The 18,051-nt window shown below is 43.8% G+C and overlaps 2 protein-coding genes across 3 annotated transcripts in view; one reads left to right on the top strand and one right to left on the bottom strand.

Annotated features, from left to right (window-relative positions):
• The window catches only part of Smim3 (small integral membrane protein 3), a 43,176-nt gene that overhangs the window by 20,232 nt on the left and 4,893 nt on the right, over positions 1-18,051 (bottom strand). Inside the window, exon 1 of one of the 2 annotated variants that reach the window (XM_027402841.2) lies at positions 10,595-10,829. The exons of the other annotated variant lie outside the window; for it this stretch is intronic. The gene's annotated coding sequence lies outside the window, so the exon portion shown is untranslated. Of the gene's footprint in view, positions 1-10,594; positions 10,830-18,051 lie in introns of those variants that run through there. 2 annotated transcript variants of the gene reach the window in all.
• On the top strand, positions 16,935-17,491 carry LOC113834337 (SUMO-conjugating enzyme UBC9-B-like). Its single transcript, XM_035440134.1, has one exon. The coding sequence runs from the start codon at positions 16,979-16,981 to the stop codon at positions 17,474-17,476; it is 498 nt and encodes a 165-aa protein (XP_035296025.1). The 5' UTR covers positions 16,935-16,978; the 3' UTR covers positions 17,477-17,491.

Below are 18,051 nucleotides of genomic sequence, written 5' to 3'. Positions count from 1 at the left end.
GGCCGGGCGTTGGTGGCACACACCTTTAATCCCAACACTTGGGAAGCAGAAGCAGGCAGATTTCTGTGAGTTCGAAGCCAGCACGGCCTATAGAACAAGTTCCAGGACAGGCTCCAAAAGCAATACAGAGAAACCCTGTCTCAAAAAACAAAAAAAAAAAAAAAAAAAAAAAAGGAAGGAGGAGGAGGAGAAGGAGAAGAAAAGGAAGAAGAAGAAGAAGAAGAAGGTGAATCTCTTTGAGTCTCAGCCAGGGATACATAATAAGACCCTGTCTCAAAAAAAAAAAAAAAAAAAAAAGTCATCGTAGACTGGGGATGTAGGTCAGTGGTAGAGCACTTGCCTAGCATGTGTGAGACCCAATACCGCAATTAAAAAAGAAAGCAGGCTGAGAGATAGTTAAGTAGGTAAGGTACTTGCCTCATAAGCATGAAGACCCAAGTTCAATCCCCCAGTACTCACAGGGAAAAAAAATTGAGGCAGGCATGGTGGCACATGCTTGTAATCCCAGCTGGGGAGATGGTGACAAGAGGATGCTGGGGGCTGGCTCCAGTCAGCCTAGCCCTACTGGGTGAGTTCCAGACCATCAAGAGATGCTGCCTTGGCAAAACAAGATGGGGGTGGCAAGATGGCTCATCAGGTAAAGTCCTTTGCCACATAAACCTGGTAACCTGAGTTCAATCTATGGAACCCGTATAAAGGTGGAAGGAGAGAAATGACAAAGTTGCCTTTTGATCTCCACACATGCATACCAATAGCAAGCACACAAACGCTGGTACACACACAAACACACACTATGCCTACACACTATAATAACTTTTTTTTTTTTAATAACAAGGTGATGGCGCCTGGGATGAACTACTTCACGTCACCCTTTCATGAGGGTAAGGTACAGCGAGGCCACATGGATACTCCTAGAACAAACAGATGTTCAAAAGACAGTGATCCTCATTCCTCTTCTCTGCCTAAGAAAAAGAGGACTTACAAGGCAAGGCATTTTTATGTGGGCCTACGAAGACAAGCGGGTATTTAAGAGGAAGGAAAGAAGAGAGGTGGGCTGAGCAGGGTAGACCACAAAGCTCGGAAGTGATGAGCTGCAGGCTGTGCTAGGATGTGTGGAGTCCTGGCAGCTTCAGCAGAGGCTCTGCCTCTCCCAGCATGAGTTCCACTTGCAGAAGGCGGTGTGGCACAACACCTGTGGAAGTCAAATGCACTAGTGGGCATAACATACCACTGTAGTTTGTTGCAGGGTATTTGATCACACTGTATGAAAAGTGCCTTTTGATTGGCTTAATAAAGAGCTGGATGGCCAATAGCTAGGCAGGAGAGGTTAGGTGGGACTTTGAGTAGACAGAGAAACTCAAGATGAATCTAGGTGCCCAAAAGACGCCAGCAAGACATGGAGCAAGTTGGACATACAGAATGAAAGAAAGGTAAAAAAAAAAAAAAATGTGGCAGAACATAGATTAATAGAAACAGGTTAATTTAAGTTATAAGAGCTATTTGAGAATAAATCTAAGCTAAAGGTCAAGCTTTCATAATATTAAGTCTCCGTGTCATTATTTGGGGGCTGGCAGCTCAAAGTGATGAGAAAGCTTGCTGCAGTAATTGAACATAAAACATCCAGGTGCTACTGAGAAATGGTGGAAACATTAAGAGATAGGGCCCAGTGAGAGGTCTTCCAGTCTTTGGGTGGAATGTCTCTGAGAGGATAGAGTCCTCAGGCACCTTCTCAAGACAGGGTTTCTCTGTGTAGCCCTAGCCGTACTGGAACTCACTCAAACTCACAGAAATCCACCTGCCTCTGCCTCTGCCTCTCCCTCTCTAACGCTGGAATTAAAGGTGTGCGCCACCACCACCCTGCTCTTTCTCCCTTTCTTAAAATGTCTCCCACCTGCCATGAAGCGAGCAACTCAGTCCACCACATGATTCCCCCAGCACACCGTGCTGCCTTGTCATGGAGAGTTGACCCTGGTGGAGAACTCTAAAACTGTGAGCCAAAAGCAATTTTTTTCTTTTTATAAGTTGATCACCTCAGGTGTGACAATAACAGAAAGCTGAGGGACACAAGCACTTAGGGCAGTGCACAGGGCCACAGAATTGATCAAATGAGCACAGAACGGGGAGGGGGGAGAGACTTTTTTTAAAAGGGTCAGAAGCCCTAACCCTAGCTAGGAGGCATTGGTGGTCTAACTGATCTGAATCCAGTGAAGGCAATCGCAGTGATAAGTTTGACAGCCTTCCATGGTCTGTCCCAAGCCTTGACCTTCCTCTGAAGCAGCTGACACTCAACATGGGAACTGAAGGTAAGAGCATTTGAGAGGTTGCCAGTGGTCATCCAACTGGTTTTACCACAAGGACCTACTGAGGAAGGAGGCAATAAATGAAATTACTTCCTGCTAGCAGGCAAGCTTAATTACCCCACAGCACCAGAAAAGGCAGACAGAGGCAGGTGGCATCCTGCAGGTGTGGCTCTCGTCCAGCTCCGCCAGAAGTCTGAGTAGACAGTGGGGCAGCTGCTTCCTCTCCACCGGACACAGAGCAGAGAGAAGACAGCTCTGAGTCACTGGCACTGTGGGTGTCTGAAGATGTGTGATTCCAGATATCTTTCAGAAAGTACATCATGGCCGGGAATGGTGGTGCACGCCTTTAGTCCCAGTACTTAGAAGTCAGAGGCAGGTGGATCTCTGTGACTTTGAGGCTAACATGGTCTACATAGTGAGTTCCAGGACAGCAATGGCTATGTAGAGAGGCTCTGCACAAAGTTATTTCAAAAGAAAATAACACAACAAAGCAGAAAGTGAACCATGAAGACAAGGAACCACTACAAGGATTTGCCAGCATCGTGTCTCTTACAGGACCTCTAAGGCTCTATAATCTATCAAAGTTGAGATTTTCCCAGAAGAATGTGGTGTCTAAAACAGAGAAAGCATCCCAACTATCAAGAAGGGTTACCACCACTACCTTCAGCCTGAGGTACCAAATGCCTGGGACCCACCAACCTACCCCACTTGCAGGTCTCACTTGCTCTCTTCTTAGAATGTGCAACCGTGGTTTCTATGGAAATGGCCCAAAGTTTTTCTAAACTACTTCTATTATACACTACTTACACCCACCAGCCATTCTTCTGCCTCATCATGTTTCGTTTTCTTCACACTACTTCTGGAGAGGTTGTTTGGTTGTTTTGTGTGTGTGTGTGTGTGTGTGTGTGTGTGTGTGTGTGTGTGTGTGTGTGTGTGCGCACATACAAGTACACATAATGGGGTATGTGTGCCACGGTGATCACATGAAGACCAACAGACAAACTCTGTGGAGTCTGTTCGCTCCTTCCACCTCATGCAGTTTCCAGGAACTGAACTCAGGTTGCAAGGCTTGCCTACAAGCTCCTTTAACCAATGAACCATCCAAGCAAACTTGTTTTGTTTTTGTGAGACAGTGTCTCATGTAGCCTGGTCTTAAACTCACTGGCTTTTTTTCAAGGTCATCCTTCTGCCTCACCTCCTTAGTGTTGGATTGCAGGCATGTACCACTATACCTAGCTTATGGGGTACTGGGGTGTCTTAGTTAGGGTTTTATTGCTACAACCAAACACCATGACCATAAAACAAGTTGGGGAGGAAAGGGTTTATTCAGCTTATACTTCCACATCGCTGTTCATCACTAAAGGAAGTCAGGACAGGAACTCAAACAGCAGGATTCTGGAGGCAGGAGCTGATGCAGAAGCCATGTAGGGGAACTGCTTACTGGCTTGTTTAGCCTGCTTTCTTATAGAATCCAGGCACCACACACAAGGGCTGAGCCCACCCCCTCCCCCACTGATCACTAATTGAGAAAATGTCTTACAGCTGGATCTCACGGAGGCATTTCCTCAGTTGAAGTGTTTTCCTCTCTGATGACTCTAGCTTGTGTCAAACTGACACACAAAACCAGCCAGGTGTTGGTGTATGGTAGACAGGCCCTCTACCAACTGATCTACATTCCCAGACTCTGTATGTATGTTTCACAATCTAAAATAAGCTTGCTCGGCACTTGTTGATTTTTTTTTTTATTGGCTTTCACACCTAGCAGGCTAAAGATGTATCCCTTTGATCACCTCAAATGAAAGCCCGTGAGAATGGAAGCCCTGTGCTTTGTCTATTGCTTTGTCTATCTTCACTATCTATCGAAGGGGCCCAGCACATCACAGTACCAATAATGGAGAGAACAGAATAAGAAGGCTGGGCACGTCACATTTGGCCTCAATCCGTGGAATTGGCAGAGGAGGTCCAGAAAGAACTGTGAATCCTACAGAAGTCTCAATAGCCATCAAAGTTGGACTGTACCTCCAAAATAAAATTCAGCCTCCGAGTTCACCATTTTCTGATCTTTCTGTACATTCAAGGATTACAGGGGCTCCTTTCTCTCCCAGTCCACCCCATACCTAACGAAGGACTGGCCTTTTAGAATCAAGTCCTCTAGGATCTCCTCTTGTTGACATGCTTGGACTGGTGAGCATAAATTCCAGTTTAACTCCATGTACCACACAGTAGTTAGGCACAGCTGGAGGGTGCCCACAGTGTGAGTCTTTCTCTGCTCTCAGAAAAGGATAGAGAGGCTGGGCAAAGAAGAGCAGTTTCCAATGCCAGCATTGGACATCCAGCATAAGGACATCCCAACCAACCACCCATTAAGTCTTAGAAATGGCAGCTCCCTTCCTATTGTATAACAGTTAGCCTCCAACATTTGCAAGCCTGGTATAATCATTTCACCAGGGAAATTTGTTCCAAATAAATGGTCTGAAAGGAGAAGTAAACAAGGGACATAAAATACCAAAAATGGGACATGAATCAAATCATAAATCTTTCTCTAATTCCCAAGATCCTGAGAGGGGCACTCTGTTCTCATCTCACCCGGACTGATTTTACTTCTCAAAAATTCCTAATGGACTACAGACTTGTTCATTGCTTGAGTTTGGGCTCCTCTGTGGCTAGAAAATGGAAAAACACAGGCTATTTATTTCAGACATCAGAAAAGCAACCAGAGCCCTTTGAGACTGCATGTAGACTGCATTTGACCAGCCAATCACAGAGTTTCAGAAACCAGCAGCAAGCCAGCAGAAGAGAAAACACAGGCCAAATCCATAGCATCCTGTTGAAGGCAGTACCATCATCCATCATTACACACCAGTGACTTGAATACTGCTGTGTGCTGGCTGACAACGGAGACTTCCCATGAATGCAGGGACTCTGTAACAGCCACCGAGCACACAGCTTCCTCCCCATGTGATACTAAACCAGCCAGTCTCCCAAAGATTGCTTCACATGTGTGACATGCAGAAAAACAGCCCCAAAGTATATCCATGTCTTGGTCTCCTTAGCAATCGTGACTCGAGGGGTGAGGCCAAGAGAACACAAATAAAAGAGTTTGCAGATGTGGTTCTAATGCTAAGGGTGCTGCTACAGGGAGAGCACCCTGGGATATCGAGCTAGACCTAACCTATCACAGGAACCTCTAAAAGTCAAGTGGAAGGTTAAAGAAGGGGTGGTTCTCAACCTTCCTAATGTTACAACCCTTTAATACAGTCTCTCATGTTGTGGTGACCCCAACCATAAAATCATTCCATTGCTGCTGCATAACTAATTTGCTAGTGTTATGAACCATAATGTAAATATCTGGTATTTCTGATCTCAGATGACCCCTGTGAAAGAGTCGGTCATCCTGGGGTCGCGACCCATAGGTTGAGAACCACTGGGTTAGAAGGCTGTGGGAAGGATTGATTCATTGAATGAGGTAGGCAGCTGCTAGCCAAAGACTACAGCCCTGTCAGCAGAAGGGGGTGGCCCTGTGTTTATAGCCCAAGAGAAAATGGTGACCTTGGGCCCACAACCAACAGGAGTAACTTCTGCCAACAACTCAAAGAAGGAAACAATTCTACCCTCCAGCCTCAAGAACGGCAACCCCATGATGTCTGATTTTATTCTCATGACACCCAGGCGGACACTGACCCATAGAGTTCTCCCAGATAAAAGCGTTCAAAGCTGCCAAATTTAACTCTGACAAATCGGGTCTGGGGGATTTGGGGGTTTGTTGTTGCTGCTGTTGTTTTTAACCCATTCTTTATTTTTATTTATTTATTGTTAGGGGAGGGAGGGGATATGCATGCCACAGTACAGCACACGTGTAACAGGTCAGAGGCAGCTCTGGGGAGTCTGTTCTCTCCTATAGTGGATTCCTAGAGTCAAACTCACGTCATCGGGCTTATATGTATGGCAAGTGTTTTTACCAGCTGAACCATCTGGCCAGTCCTCTTTTCTATTTTTTTTTTAATTTTGTGTATATGTACACAGGTTTATAACTGCCTGCAAGTGTGTACACATGCCAGCAAGCCTCTGGGATCTGCCTGTCTCCACCCTACACTCTTAGCCCCCTACCCTCCTACTCCCCCACTTCTCAATGCCCAACACCAGTGCTGGAATCATAAGCACATACCACCATACCTGAGTTTTTGCACAGGGATCTGGGAATCGAACTCAAGTCCTCATGCTTGCCTGACAAACACTTTACCCGTGAGCTATCTCCCCAGCCCTAAATATGGCAAGCTATCAATGGTGCACCATTAGCTCCTAAGTGAATTCCGCTTTCTGACTATACCTCAGTTTTGATATCAATAACACCTAGAAATGAAGAACCAGAAATTTCTGAGGGGCTGGCCTACTCTGGGAAATTGGCTGTGCCTGCTGCTGCCATCCTAGCACCCACACAGCTCTGCTCTATCCCCTGTTCCAGGATGGTCTATGGTTGAAGAGCATTAATAAAAATGCAAAAAAGAGTGAAACAAAGAATAAAGTATGGATGCAGCTGGAGATAATCATGTTAAGTGAATTAATCCAGTCTCCCGATTCCAGGGGCTGGTGACGCAGCTCAGCAGTTGACAGCACTTGCTGTTCCTGCAGAGGACCCGAGTTCAGTTCCCAGTACCCACATCAGGCTGCTCAGAACAAACTGTAACTACAGCTCCAAGGTGCCCACATACCTGTGCACAAACACATATACAAATAAATAAAAACAAAATATTCTAAAGACAAAATTGCATGTTTTCTCTCATTTGTGGATACCAGACTTTATACAATATATGCGCACAGTTGATATGAAAGTAGAAGCGAAGCTACCTTAAGAGAACAAAAGAAAAGGGGTGGGGCCTGTAAGGAGAGGATTGTGAGTGTGGGAGAGAATGCACTCATAGTACAATATACACTTGCATGAAAATAGCCTTATGTAACCCAATATGAAACTTTCAGTAATTTTTAAATTTTGAAAATAAAAATAAAAACAAAGGGTAATCATTCTAAAGGCCTGGTGCTATCTCCAAAGGTGACAAACAGACCAAGGCTCTTGTTTTGCCACTTTCAACATCCTTGACCATACCTCAGAGCAATTAAATGAAGTCTAGGTGACAAGAAGGAAGCCCCAACACTGAGTTAAGGTTTTAGGGACCTAAGAAGGTGAAGTACAACATGCTGATCAGCAATGTCTGCCTAGGGCAAGAGTCAAGAGCAGCAACAGGGGCTGGGGAGATGGCTCAGCAGTTAAGAGACTGCTCTTCCAGAGGTCCTGAGTTCAATTCCCAGCAACCACATGGTGGCTCACAACCATCTGTAATGAGATCTGATGTCGTCTTCTGTCCTGCAGGCAGACATACAGGCAGAACACTGTATACATTATTAAAAAAATAAATAAATAAAATAACTTAGAAAAAAGTAGCAACACATGTCAGACATGTGTTGTCCTTATTGATTCAAACAAATTCAGAAAGTATGGTTTACTTTTCTCCTTTCTCCTCCTCCCTCTGCTACTCCATTTGCCTTGATTTTGTATGGTGGGTCACCAGCAAGTCATATCCAGTCAGGCAAACAGAATCCAAACCAATGGATACTGAAGCTGTATCTACATACAACAAAAACTAAAAGCACACAGTTTGAATCGGGTGCCATTATCTAATGTGTATGCAATTCTGATTCTGATCTGTTCCCCCTGCATTTAGCTGCCCTGCATTTAGCCTGTAATATCCTGGTCCTTCTTGAGGTTCACTTTCTACCTCCAGAAAGAACGTTAAGGGGTCTTAGAGGTCCACAAGTATACGGAGTGACTAATTCTCAGTTTCTCCTATGTCATCCTGCAGCTAATGCAAGATTTGATCCCGGTTTCTTCAGGGTCTGGAGAAGTTTAAAAGCTAGATACTGAAGCCAGACTATCAGATATCACACTGTAGCCTGCCACTGACTTCCTGTGAGACAATGGATGAATTATTTTCTCCAGCACTCACTTATTAAGTGAAAGAAATGACAGTAGAATTGTAGTAGAGACTAAATGAAAGAGTATATGTAAAGGCGGAGAATTATGCCTATATCACAGTAAGCACCAATCAATATCAAGTAGGATATTGTCATTCCATCATTCAGAATACGTGGCCTGGCTAAAGGGCTGGGGTATCACAAGGTGCAGTGATGCCAGCATCTATCCTTCTTATCTTAGTCACTATTCTATTGTTGGGAAGAGACACCATGACCAAGACAACTCTTATAAAAGAAAATAAAGCCTTTAATTGGGGCTGACTTACAGTGTCAGAGACTTAATCTATGGTCACCATGGTGGGAAGCAGGAAACCATGGTGGGAAGCAGGCAGCCATGCTGAGAGCTTTACATCCTGATCCACAGGCAGCAGACAGAAAGAGACACACTGGGCCTGCCCTTTTACAATATCAAAGCCCACTCCCAGTGACAAACTTACTCCAGCAAGGCCACACCTACTCCAATCCTCTTAATCCCTCTAATTCTTCACAAACAGTTCCACTCCCTGGTGACTAAGTATTCGAATATATGAGCCTATGAGGGCCATTCAGAACACCACACTCCTATAAACCATGGGGATGGAGTTTACTGGTGTCTGTCTTTACAATGCAATATAGGTAAAACCCTGTAAAGCCAAGCAAAGCAAAGATCCTGTTTCCTTGGAGACATCCAGTTCGTTTGTATGTTTTAACTCATACAGAAGAAACAGGGGCACATTTTTAAGATGAGATCAGAGTACAGCTGGGAAAAGCACCTGAGGTTGTCGTGGCCCCTGACTACCTTGCCAAGACACCCGCTGGGGTCTCGCATCTGACCCACCTCGTTATAGCTTTTCACAGAGTTCTCTAGCTATGCCAAGGGATTGGGGGGGGGGGGACTTCCCAGACTTTCTGTGCAACAGAACCCACATTTCTGAGGTTCTGAGGGGTCAGCTTCAGGAACTCTGCCCATATAGCATGACTTGTCACCCTACAAAGTGACTCACAACCCTGGGATGACTGGAACAGGAAAACACTTTGTGGCTTTTTCAGTTCTCACTACAGAAGTCTGTGGTAGCCTAAAACTCAGCTGGACTTTCTTGTGTGCATTCAGACAGTGGTGAGCATCTTACACAACCCAGAGAAGACATTCTATGGTTACCACAGACAAACAGGCATCTGCCCCACTCTACTTCCTCATTTGACATATGAGGAAAGCTGGGTACAGAGAAGGGGAATGCCCCAGTCATGGCAATCCTGAGATCTCCTCTCTTCCTATTCCACCCTAGGGGGAGGCTTTCTGCTCCCTCAAACGATTTACCCACTGGGGAGCTCAACAGATCACAGCAGATGCTCTGGCCAGCTTTCATAGGTGAATGACAGCAGCTCTGCCACAGCCGCCCTCCCTGGGCTTTGAGTAATTTAGTATTCACTGTCTGCCCACACACCAGAGAACTGCCAGCCACAGGATTCTGCTAGTCACGAAAAAAACAAAACAAACAAAAAGAAAAAAAAAAGAAAAAAAGAAAGACAGGGCTGCATAAAAGCCCATCCAGACTGCTGGATCAGAAAATTCCCCGACATTTGCACAGATTTTGACAGTTCATACCTTCCATCCTTTACTCAGTAAGTCCAGGGCACCAACTATCTAACAGGCCCTGTGCCAGGTACTGGGCATGCCTCCGAAACCTGGACACTCAAAGAACTGGAGAGGGACTGAGGAGTACAAAGGAACCAAGACTGGAACTAAATTCTAACTAACAGAGCCCATAACCTGGAGAAGGGAGTTTGGAAGAAAGGTCCCTCTCCAAGATACCTTGTGTTTTCATTTTCTTCTAGTCTGAAAGGATGTTTTCCCCATTCCACTGTGACTAAACAGTTCACTGAGACGATGGTGAAGTAACTAGAGGCAGGTTAGAACCCAGCAGTCCTGAAGACTAACTGCTGGCTCCGGATATTCCCGTCTCTGACGACCTGTTGTCTCTGTGGATGCACAATCCTTGCGCTGTGCTCAGGCGCTCCCGGGCTCAGTACGGGTGGGCAGGAGCCGCGGAAAGACAGGAGCAGGGAAGCCTTAGAGAAGCCCATCTGCCAGTGAGCCGGGGTTCACCCACTCAAGCCATGGCCTGCTAAGAGGTCCAAGAGAGCAGAAGGAGGCTGGAACTTAGGGCTGACAGCGGAGGTAACTAAGGAACAAGATTGGGGGAAAGAAACTCAGAAGTAGCAAGGAAGGAGACGACACGGGTAAGTGGGCAGTCTCCAATCGGGAGACACCCTTCGGTCTCACTCACCCTCGATCCGACCCCGATCCCCGCTTAGGCTTGACAAGCAGCAACCGGTGCTTTCCGGGGCCCCAGGATCGTAGGGGATCCAGCAGCTTCAATCTACCCCAGCTCTGGAGCCTCAGCCCCGCTAGCGTCGAGAACGTGCTCGGGCTCCAAGTCCGGGAGCGCGCAGGAGTGGCTGGGATGCGTGCTCAGAGCCGCACACGGATGACTCTGGAATGCACCGCCGCTAGGGACCGCCCCGGAAAGACTGAGCCCCCAGCCTCAGCGCAAAGCGTGCTCTGCTCCTCCCAGCCTCCCTAGGACTGCTGTGAAGAAAGGAACTTGGAGAGGCTCAAAACTGTACGGCTCCCCCGACTCAGTACACTCAGCCTGTAGCCTTAAACAAGTCACTTCATTTCTCCGGGGGACTTCTGCCCTCTGTGTGCTAAACAGAGGGGCTAGCGTACATTATGTCCCCCCGAGATCCTTCCCAACAGTAGTCTGTTTGGATTCAGGCCGTTACAAGTCTTGCATGTAAGATCTTAAGTAAGATCCCTTGCTTGCCTCTCTGTTCTGTTAAGTGGGATAGCAGTACTAACCCTCTTACGAAGACAGACTTAAAAGGACCAGTGTGAAACTAGTTGGTGGCCTGCCATAATACACCTCCGTGTATTGTTTATTTTGTGATAACATGGAAGTCCAAGGTGATCTGCACTCCATTAGAATTCAGATCTGAGAGGCTGCGGTTCCCTCTTTGCTAGTGACCTACTTTCCACAGAGGACAGTGCCAACTTTGCAGTCTCCTGTCCCATTCTATGATCCTGTGATCCGTGTGATGAAGAGAGACTTCCATTCATCTTTTTTATTTATTTATTTATTTATTTATTTATTTATTTTTGAGATAGGGTCTCTCTACACTGGCTATCCTGGAACCAACTAGCAGAGATCTGACTGCCTCTGCCTGGGATGAAAGACACATTCTACAGCATTGCCTTCCATCTTACTTTTATGGAGTAAGCAGAGGCCACCAGTGCCTGGAAAAGTTGTGTTTCTTCCTTTTTCTAATGCATATAGCAGCCATGCTGCCCTGCCCAGGCTGATATTTGATCTGGTGTAAGCCTTGCCCAGGCTGACATTTGATCTGGTGTAAGCCTTGCCTTTTATCTCCCCACCACACACACACACACACACACACACACACACACACACACAGAGGTGGGGGGGAGTTTCCTCCCACTCAGAGATGAGGTCAGCAGAAATGACAAGTCATTACCAGAAGTTTTAGAGCCAGGGCCATGGGAATGAAGGGGATTAGCATGAAAGAAACTAGAGGGAAATTCTAAGAGTACAATCCAATTCGAAGTGTTAAAGGGAATCATAGTACAGAATGGAACAGGATGGGATGACCCTTCAGGCCCCTTCAGGGCCACTAGTAACTGAACATGTCCTGCCATGACTGTTAGCGTCACTCTTTGAGAGGGCTGAAGCCAGCAATCAGATGGTGTCTTTTCCATTTAGCAGGGTATAAGGATCTTTAATGTTTGTCTGCTCTGAGACCCAAACAGGAGGTCAAAAAAGAGTAAGTCTTGAATTCCCTGCCAGAAGCATATGGCATTGTCTGTTGCCTAGCTGGACTGGATTTGAACCATATCCACATAACACTTTGTCTTTTCCCTTATATACACATGAATATTCAATTATGGGGATAACAAGGTACATGGGGTTGGAAATGAGAAAACTCAATTTCTGAGTATGTCACTCATTAGCTAAAGGATCATAAATGTCTTGCTTTTTTCACTTGTAAAGTAGTAAAATGAGAATCACCCATCCATCCTGTCCGATACGATTATGAATATAGATTCCATTCATGAATTTCTTTACTTAAAACTTGATTATCGCCGGGCGGTGGTGGTGCACGTCTTTAATCCCAGCACTTGGGAGGCAGAGGCAGGCGGATCTCTGTGAGTTCGAGACAAGTCTGGTCTACAAGAGCTAGTTCCAGGACAGCCTCCAAAGCCACAGAGAAACCCTGTCTCAAAAAAAAAAAAAAAAAAAAAAAAAAAAAAAAAAAAAAAAACTTGATTATCTCAGCTGGGCATTGGTGGTGCATGCCTTTAATCCCAGTACTCAGGAGGCAGAGGCAGGCAGATATCTGGGTTCAAGGCCAGCCTGGTCTACAGAGCAAGTTCCAGGACAACCTCCAAAGCAATACAAAGAAACCCCGTCTCAAAAAAAAAAAAAAAAATCCTTCATATCCCAACATTCTAGGCATAAAGAAGACAAACTCTTTACATGTATCTTGCTAAGAAATAGGTCAAATGCAGTCTTCACAATGGAATACTATCCTTAATTGTCACGTCATCTTGTTTTATGGTCTTCGTGGTTTCACAAACTGATATCATTTATTTCTCACTCATTTATTTCTTCGGAAACTAAAATGCAAAAACATTGTTCAACAAGCAAAGTACATTCGAGCGCATACACATACACACACACACACCTTTGTATACTGTTTTTGTATGCTTGACAAATCTTTGAGTTTTTTCATTGTATCTGTTCCATTTACCACCTCATAAAATGCAGAAGGAACATGTCACCATAGGAAGTTTTATTACACTTGCTTTTAACATTTGCTGGCCAGCTAAATGCTTCCATATTTCATACTCATTGCTTGCCCAGAGTTAGCTCTGTGAGGACACAGGAGCTAGAGACTGGTTTTGTGCTTTATATAGATCATTGAACCAAACCAAGAATGGAAACATGAATACCACATTTGTAAATGTGATGAGAATGGTTTGATTTATCAATGAAACCATCAATTTGCCAGAATGTGAACAATAAGTAAAAGACAAAAACTGAATGAATGAGTTGTAGAAGCTTGAGAAAAAGAAGATTCTGCTCATGTTGGTTTACAGCCCCCTGCAGACTCGGAAACTGGAATGAAACAAAGAAATATGTTAGTATTTTTACTAATTAGCTTTGTAAGATTTTTTGTTGGGCCTAGTGGTGCACACCTTTAATGCCAACAGAGGAAGATTTTTGTGAGTTCAAGGCCAGCCTGGTCTACATAGTGAGTTCCCAGACAGCAAGGACTCTGACAGAAAGACTCTGTCTCAAAATTAAATAAATAAATAAATAAATAAATAAATAAATTCTTTAAAGGAAGTGAATTCTTTATTGTCAATTGCTATATTGTTAATTGCTACATTAATAAAAAAGTAGGATTTTTTCTCTGTATTAAAATGACAAAACTTTGCATGGTAGCACATGCACTGTAATCCTAGGTTGAGGTTGAGGCAAGAGGAGTGCCATGCTGGGTGCCAGCCTGGGCTAGTGTTGAGTTCCAGGCAGTCTGGACTACAGAGTGCAACTTATCCCCCAAATGAATAAAAAAATTAAAGGACTAGAAAAGATTGTTTTACAATAAAAAAAAATCACATCTAAAAAATTAAAGGAATAAAGAAAGAGAAAGCAGTCCTATGATGTTCACTTTGTTATCAACAAGATATGGCAAATTCTGTGTAATCTGACCAAATAGGAGTAAGTTTGTGGTCTTTCTGCAAACTTTGTCATACCTTTGGTTATTTAAAACAAACAAACAAAAAACAGGAGCCCAGGCCCCTCATTGCAGAAATAATTGAAGTTCCTATAATTACCCCTTTAGTTACATTTACCTAATAATAGGGTGTCATTATTATAGTTACTTATTAACTTATTAATAGTTACTGTAGCTGCAGCTATTCTTTGTTTCCAGGCATCTATGTTTCTCATGGTGGTGACTGTTCTCTTCTGAAAACTATTTTATGTTGCTTTCCCAAGATCAGTTCCTGGCTAGTGGTGTTGCTCAGCAGTAGAACACTTGCCTATCATGCATGTTGCCCAGGATTCTATCCAAATACTACAAAAAAAAATAAAAAACTCTCAATGTCCAAGATCAATTGCAGAATTTAGGAAGATGTAATTGTGAATGTGTTTTTATATGCCAGCTGTCTTTGAGGCTTCCTTCCTGGATGAATAAATTACTAGGTGTTGTGGAATATTATTTTTTGGAATATTATTTTAAGATGTATTACATTTGTTCACGCTGTGGAATATTTGTTTAATGATGCAAAGATGTGTTGCATTCTTTTACATTGTATTTGTTTAACTGTGAAGCTGTGTTACTTTGCCTGTCTAAAAACACCTGATTGGTCTAATAAAGAACTTAATGGCCAATAGTTAGGCAGGAAAGGGATAGGTGTGTCTGCAAGGTAGAGAGAATAAATAGGAGGAGACATCTTGGGAAGAGAAAGCTCAAGAGGGAGAAAAGGAGGAGAGGAGAACTCCAAGGGCTAGCCACCCAGCTACACAGAAAGCCTCAGAGTTAGAAGCAAAGAAAGAAATACAGAAATAGAGAAAGATAAAAGCCCAGATGCAAAAGGTAAATGGGATAATTTAAGTTAAGAAAGGCTGGCTAGACACAAGCCAAGCTAAGGTGGGGCATTCATAAGTAAGAATAAGTCTGTGTGTGTGTGTGTGTGTGTGTGTGTGTGTGTGTGTGTGTTTATTTGGAAGCTGGGTGTTGGACCCCCCCCCAAGAGCAAAGAGCCAAAAAGAGTAAAAATTTAAAAAAAAAAAACTACAACTAAGTGCTTAGTATTTTAGTCTCTACAATAAGATGTACAACTCACAAACAGGAGAGAAGCTGGAACTAATCAGGTATGTTTGATATATTCCCTATTGAAAGGTTCAGGCATTATGCTGGCCTGCCCCTGTTACCTGGTGGAACAGGCAGTACCCTGGTCAGCCCAAGGTTCCATGGGAACTAACTCTGCACACAGGTGCAGAGGACCCCTTTAAAAGACAAGTCCCTGTCCATTTACACTCTCTGTTTCCCCACTCTGCTTTGTCTCTGCTTTCTCTCTACTCTGTCTCCCACCTATGCTCTCACTCTGTCTCTCTATGGCGACCAGCCATGGCGGTCAGCCATTTACCCCTGTTCCTCTTCTTAGTCTCCCCATTCTGCTGGGCCTTATAATAAACTTATAGTCAATATGTCTCATGTCTCAGCATTTCTATTCTTTTTAAACAAAAGAATAACACCTATTCCTTTATTAGCTTAATAATACCAGAATGGTATTATGTATTAATCACATGAAATGGTACAAACCATGCAACTAAAGAAGTAAATTTGCTCTCCCTTATGTTCCTTTTGTGTATGTAGAGACTGAATGAACCCAAGACCTCACACATGCTAGGCAAGTATTCTTTTACAAAGCTGCAGCATATCCTGGCCCCCTATGTTACTCTTTGAAGTAGATTTACCATTGTCCTCAATTTTGCAATATATTCTTGTCCTTGAAGAAACACTGTCAAATACTACAACCCAACAGAGAATGGTATCCTCTTCTATTTAACATGGTTGTCTCCAGACATAAACTAGGGAACTTTTAGTTTGGTCGAACCAGGTGGCTTTCGATCTCTTTCCCTACTATCCCAAAGATCAATACTATAAACTAAAGCACTCTTCACTGGAATAGACTTAAGAGTCAAGTTTTCAGCATTATGGCCAAAAGCAGACATCCATGAACTAAAATACAGGACTACATCAGGATTGCTAAGACACTTCTAGTCAGAAGCAAATGAATACAGAAGCACACTGCTTACATATGAATCAAGAATAAATCACATAAGCCTAGTAAGCCAATGAGGGAAATCAAATGATAGCTATCTATTCTGGAACACTGCTGGATTTGTTTTGGAATGCTTTTCCATGTACATACGGCACTGTTCTTTTCATCCATTTTAATTATTTACACTATGATTATTCAAACTGAAAAGACACATTTTTAAGATTTTTAGCTATTTCCTGTACAGCTAAACATTTATACAATGAAATAAACACTGACACATTGGAGCTTAGTTAACAGTAGCATAAAATAGTCATCATCTTGACATCACCTTATTTTAAACAACAAATGACACTGAAAATTTATACTGATTACATTCTTCATCAAAATATTAAATAGACAAATTTAAAATATGATTCTTTTAAAATTAAAAAAAACTGTTGGTGAAATGGCTTAGCAGGTCTTGCTTCACAAACTTGATGACCTAAGTTCAGTCACAAGATTCCACAGTGGAAGGACAGAATCCACTCCCAAAAGTTGTCCTCTGACCTCTGCACAATGTCAAGTCACAAGTACACCAAGACTCATACACACAGAGGGGGGGGCTGGGAGGGAACAGGGGAGGGGGAGGGCGGGGGGGCGGGGACAGAGAGAGACAGGCAGAGACAGAGAGAGAGAGAATAACAATAAATAAAAATTAAATTTTTAATGAAATCAAATTTGAGGAAGTTCCGAGACAAAGGAGCGCCACCTCTACCGCAGCGATGGTCCGGGCCACCGTCGCCCAGGGACTTTGAATATGTCTGGGATTGCCCTCAGCCGACTTGCCCAGGAAAGGAAAGCTTGGAGGAAGGACCACCCTTTTGGCTTTGTGGCTGTCCCAACAAAGAACCCCGATGGCATGATGAACCTGATGAATTGGGAGTGCGCTATCCCTGGAAAGAAGGGGACTCCATGGGAAGGAGGCTTGTTCAAACTACCGATGCTTTTCAAAGATGACTATCTGTCCTCACCACCAAAATGTAAATTTGAGCCACCACTGTTTCACCCAAATGTGTATCCTTCTGGCACAGTGTGCCTGTCCATCCTGGAGGAAGACAAGGACTGGAGGCCAGCTATCACTATCAAACAGATCTTATTAGGAATACAAGAACTTCTAAATGAGCCAAATATTCAAGACCCAGCTCAAACAGAGGCCTACACAATTTACTGCCAAAACAGAGTGGAATATGAGAAAAGGGTTCGAGCACGAGTGAAGAAGTTTGCCCTCATAAGCAGCGGCACTATGGCTCTATGACGAGGAAGGGATTGGCTTGGCAAGAACTTGTTTACAAACTTTTCCAGACTTAAGTCTCTGCGTACAGTTACTAGATGCCTGGGAGGGTTGAGCGGGCGCCATTTTCCATTTCTGCCACTTGCATTTACAGTCTCAATTCGCTGAATTGCCCCACTTTTTCATACAGGGTCTCTTCCTTCAGTCTTTTGTATTTTTGATTATTATGTAAAACTTGCTTTTATTTTAATATTGATGTCAGTATTTCAACTGCTGTAAAATGATAAACTTTTGTACTTGGTAAGCACCGAGGAGCTAGTTTCTTCGTGCTCGGATGCAGGCATGCTTCCCACTGTTCTCTGGCCTCCAGCTGGCTGTATGACAGATCCATATTGTCCCTCTCTCCCCATCCTCATCCTCCTCAGAAACCTGGGTTGTTGCTTATGAGCCTCAGATCCAAAGTTGGCCAGCGTCTCCATTCTGCACCTTTTCCTTTGTGTTTATATGGCATTTTGTCTGTGTTGCTGTTTAGAGTAAATAAACTGTTTATATAAAAAAATTGAAAATGCAAGTAAACTCATTTGGACAGAGTCGGACAT

This window comes from Cricetulus griseus, chromosome 2 (genome assembly GCF_003668045.3).
Source record: "Cricetulus griseus strain 17A/GY chromosome 2, alternate assembly CriGri-PICRH-1.0, whole genome shotgun sequence".
Classification (NCBI taxonomy): Eukaryota; Metazoa; Chordata; class Mammalia; order Rodentia; family Cricetidae; genus Cricetulus; species Cricetulus griseus.
The sequence above is the reverse complement of the archived record's forward strand: the minus strand, read 5'-3'. Positions and strand labels throughout refer to the sequence as shown.

Bases quoted from the DNA above. Each gene is read 5' to 3' on its own strand.
- LOC113834337 (XM_035440134.1), top strand. From the start codon at position 16,979: ATGTCTGGGATTGCCCTCAGCCGACTTGCCCAGGAAAGGAAAGCTTGG.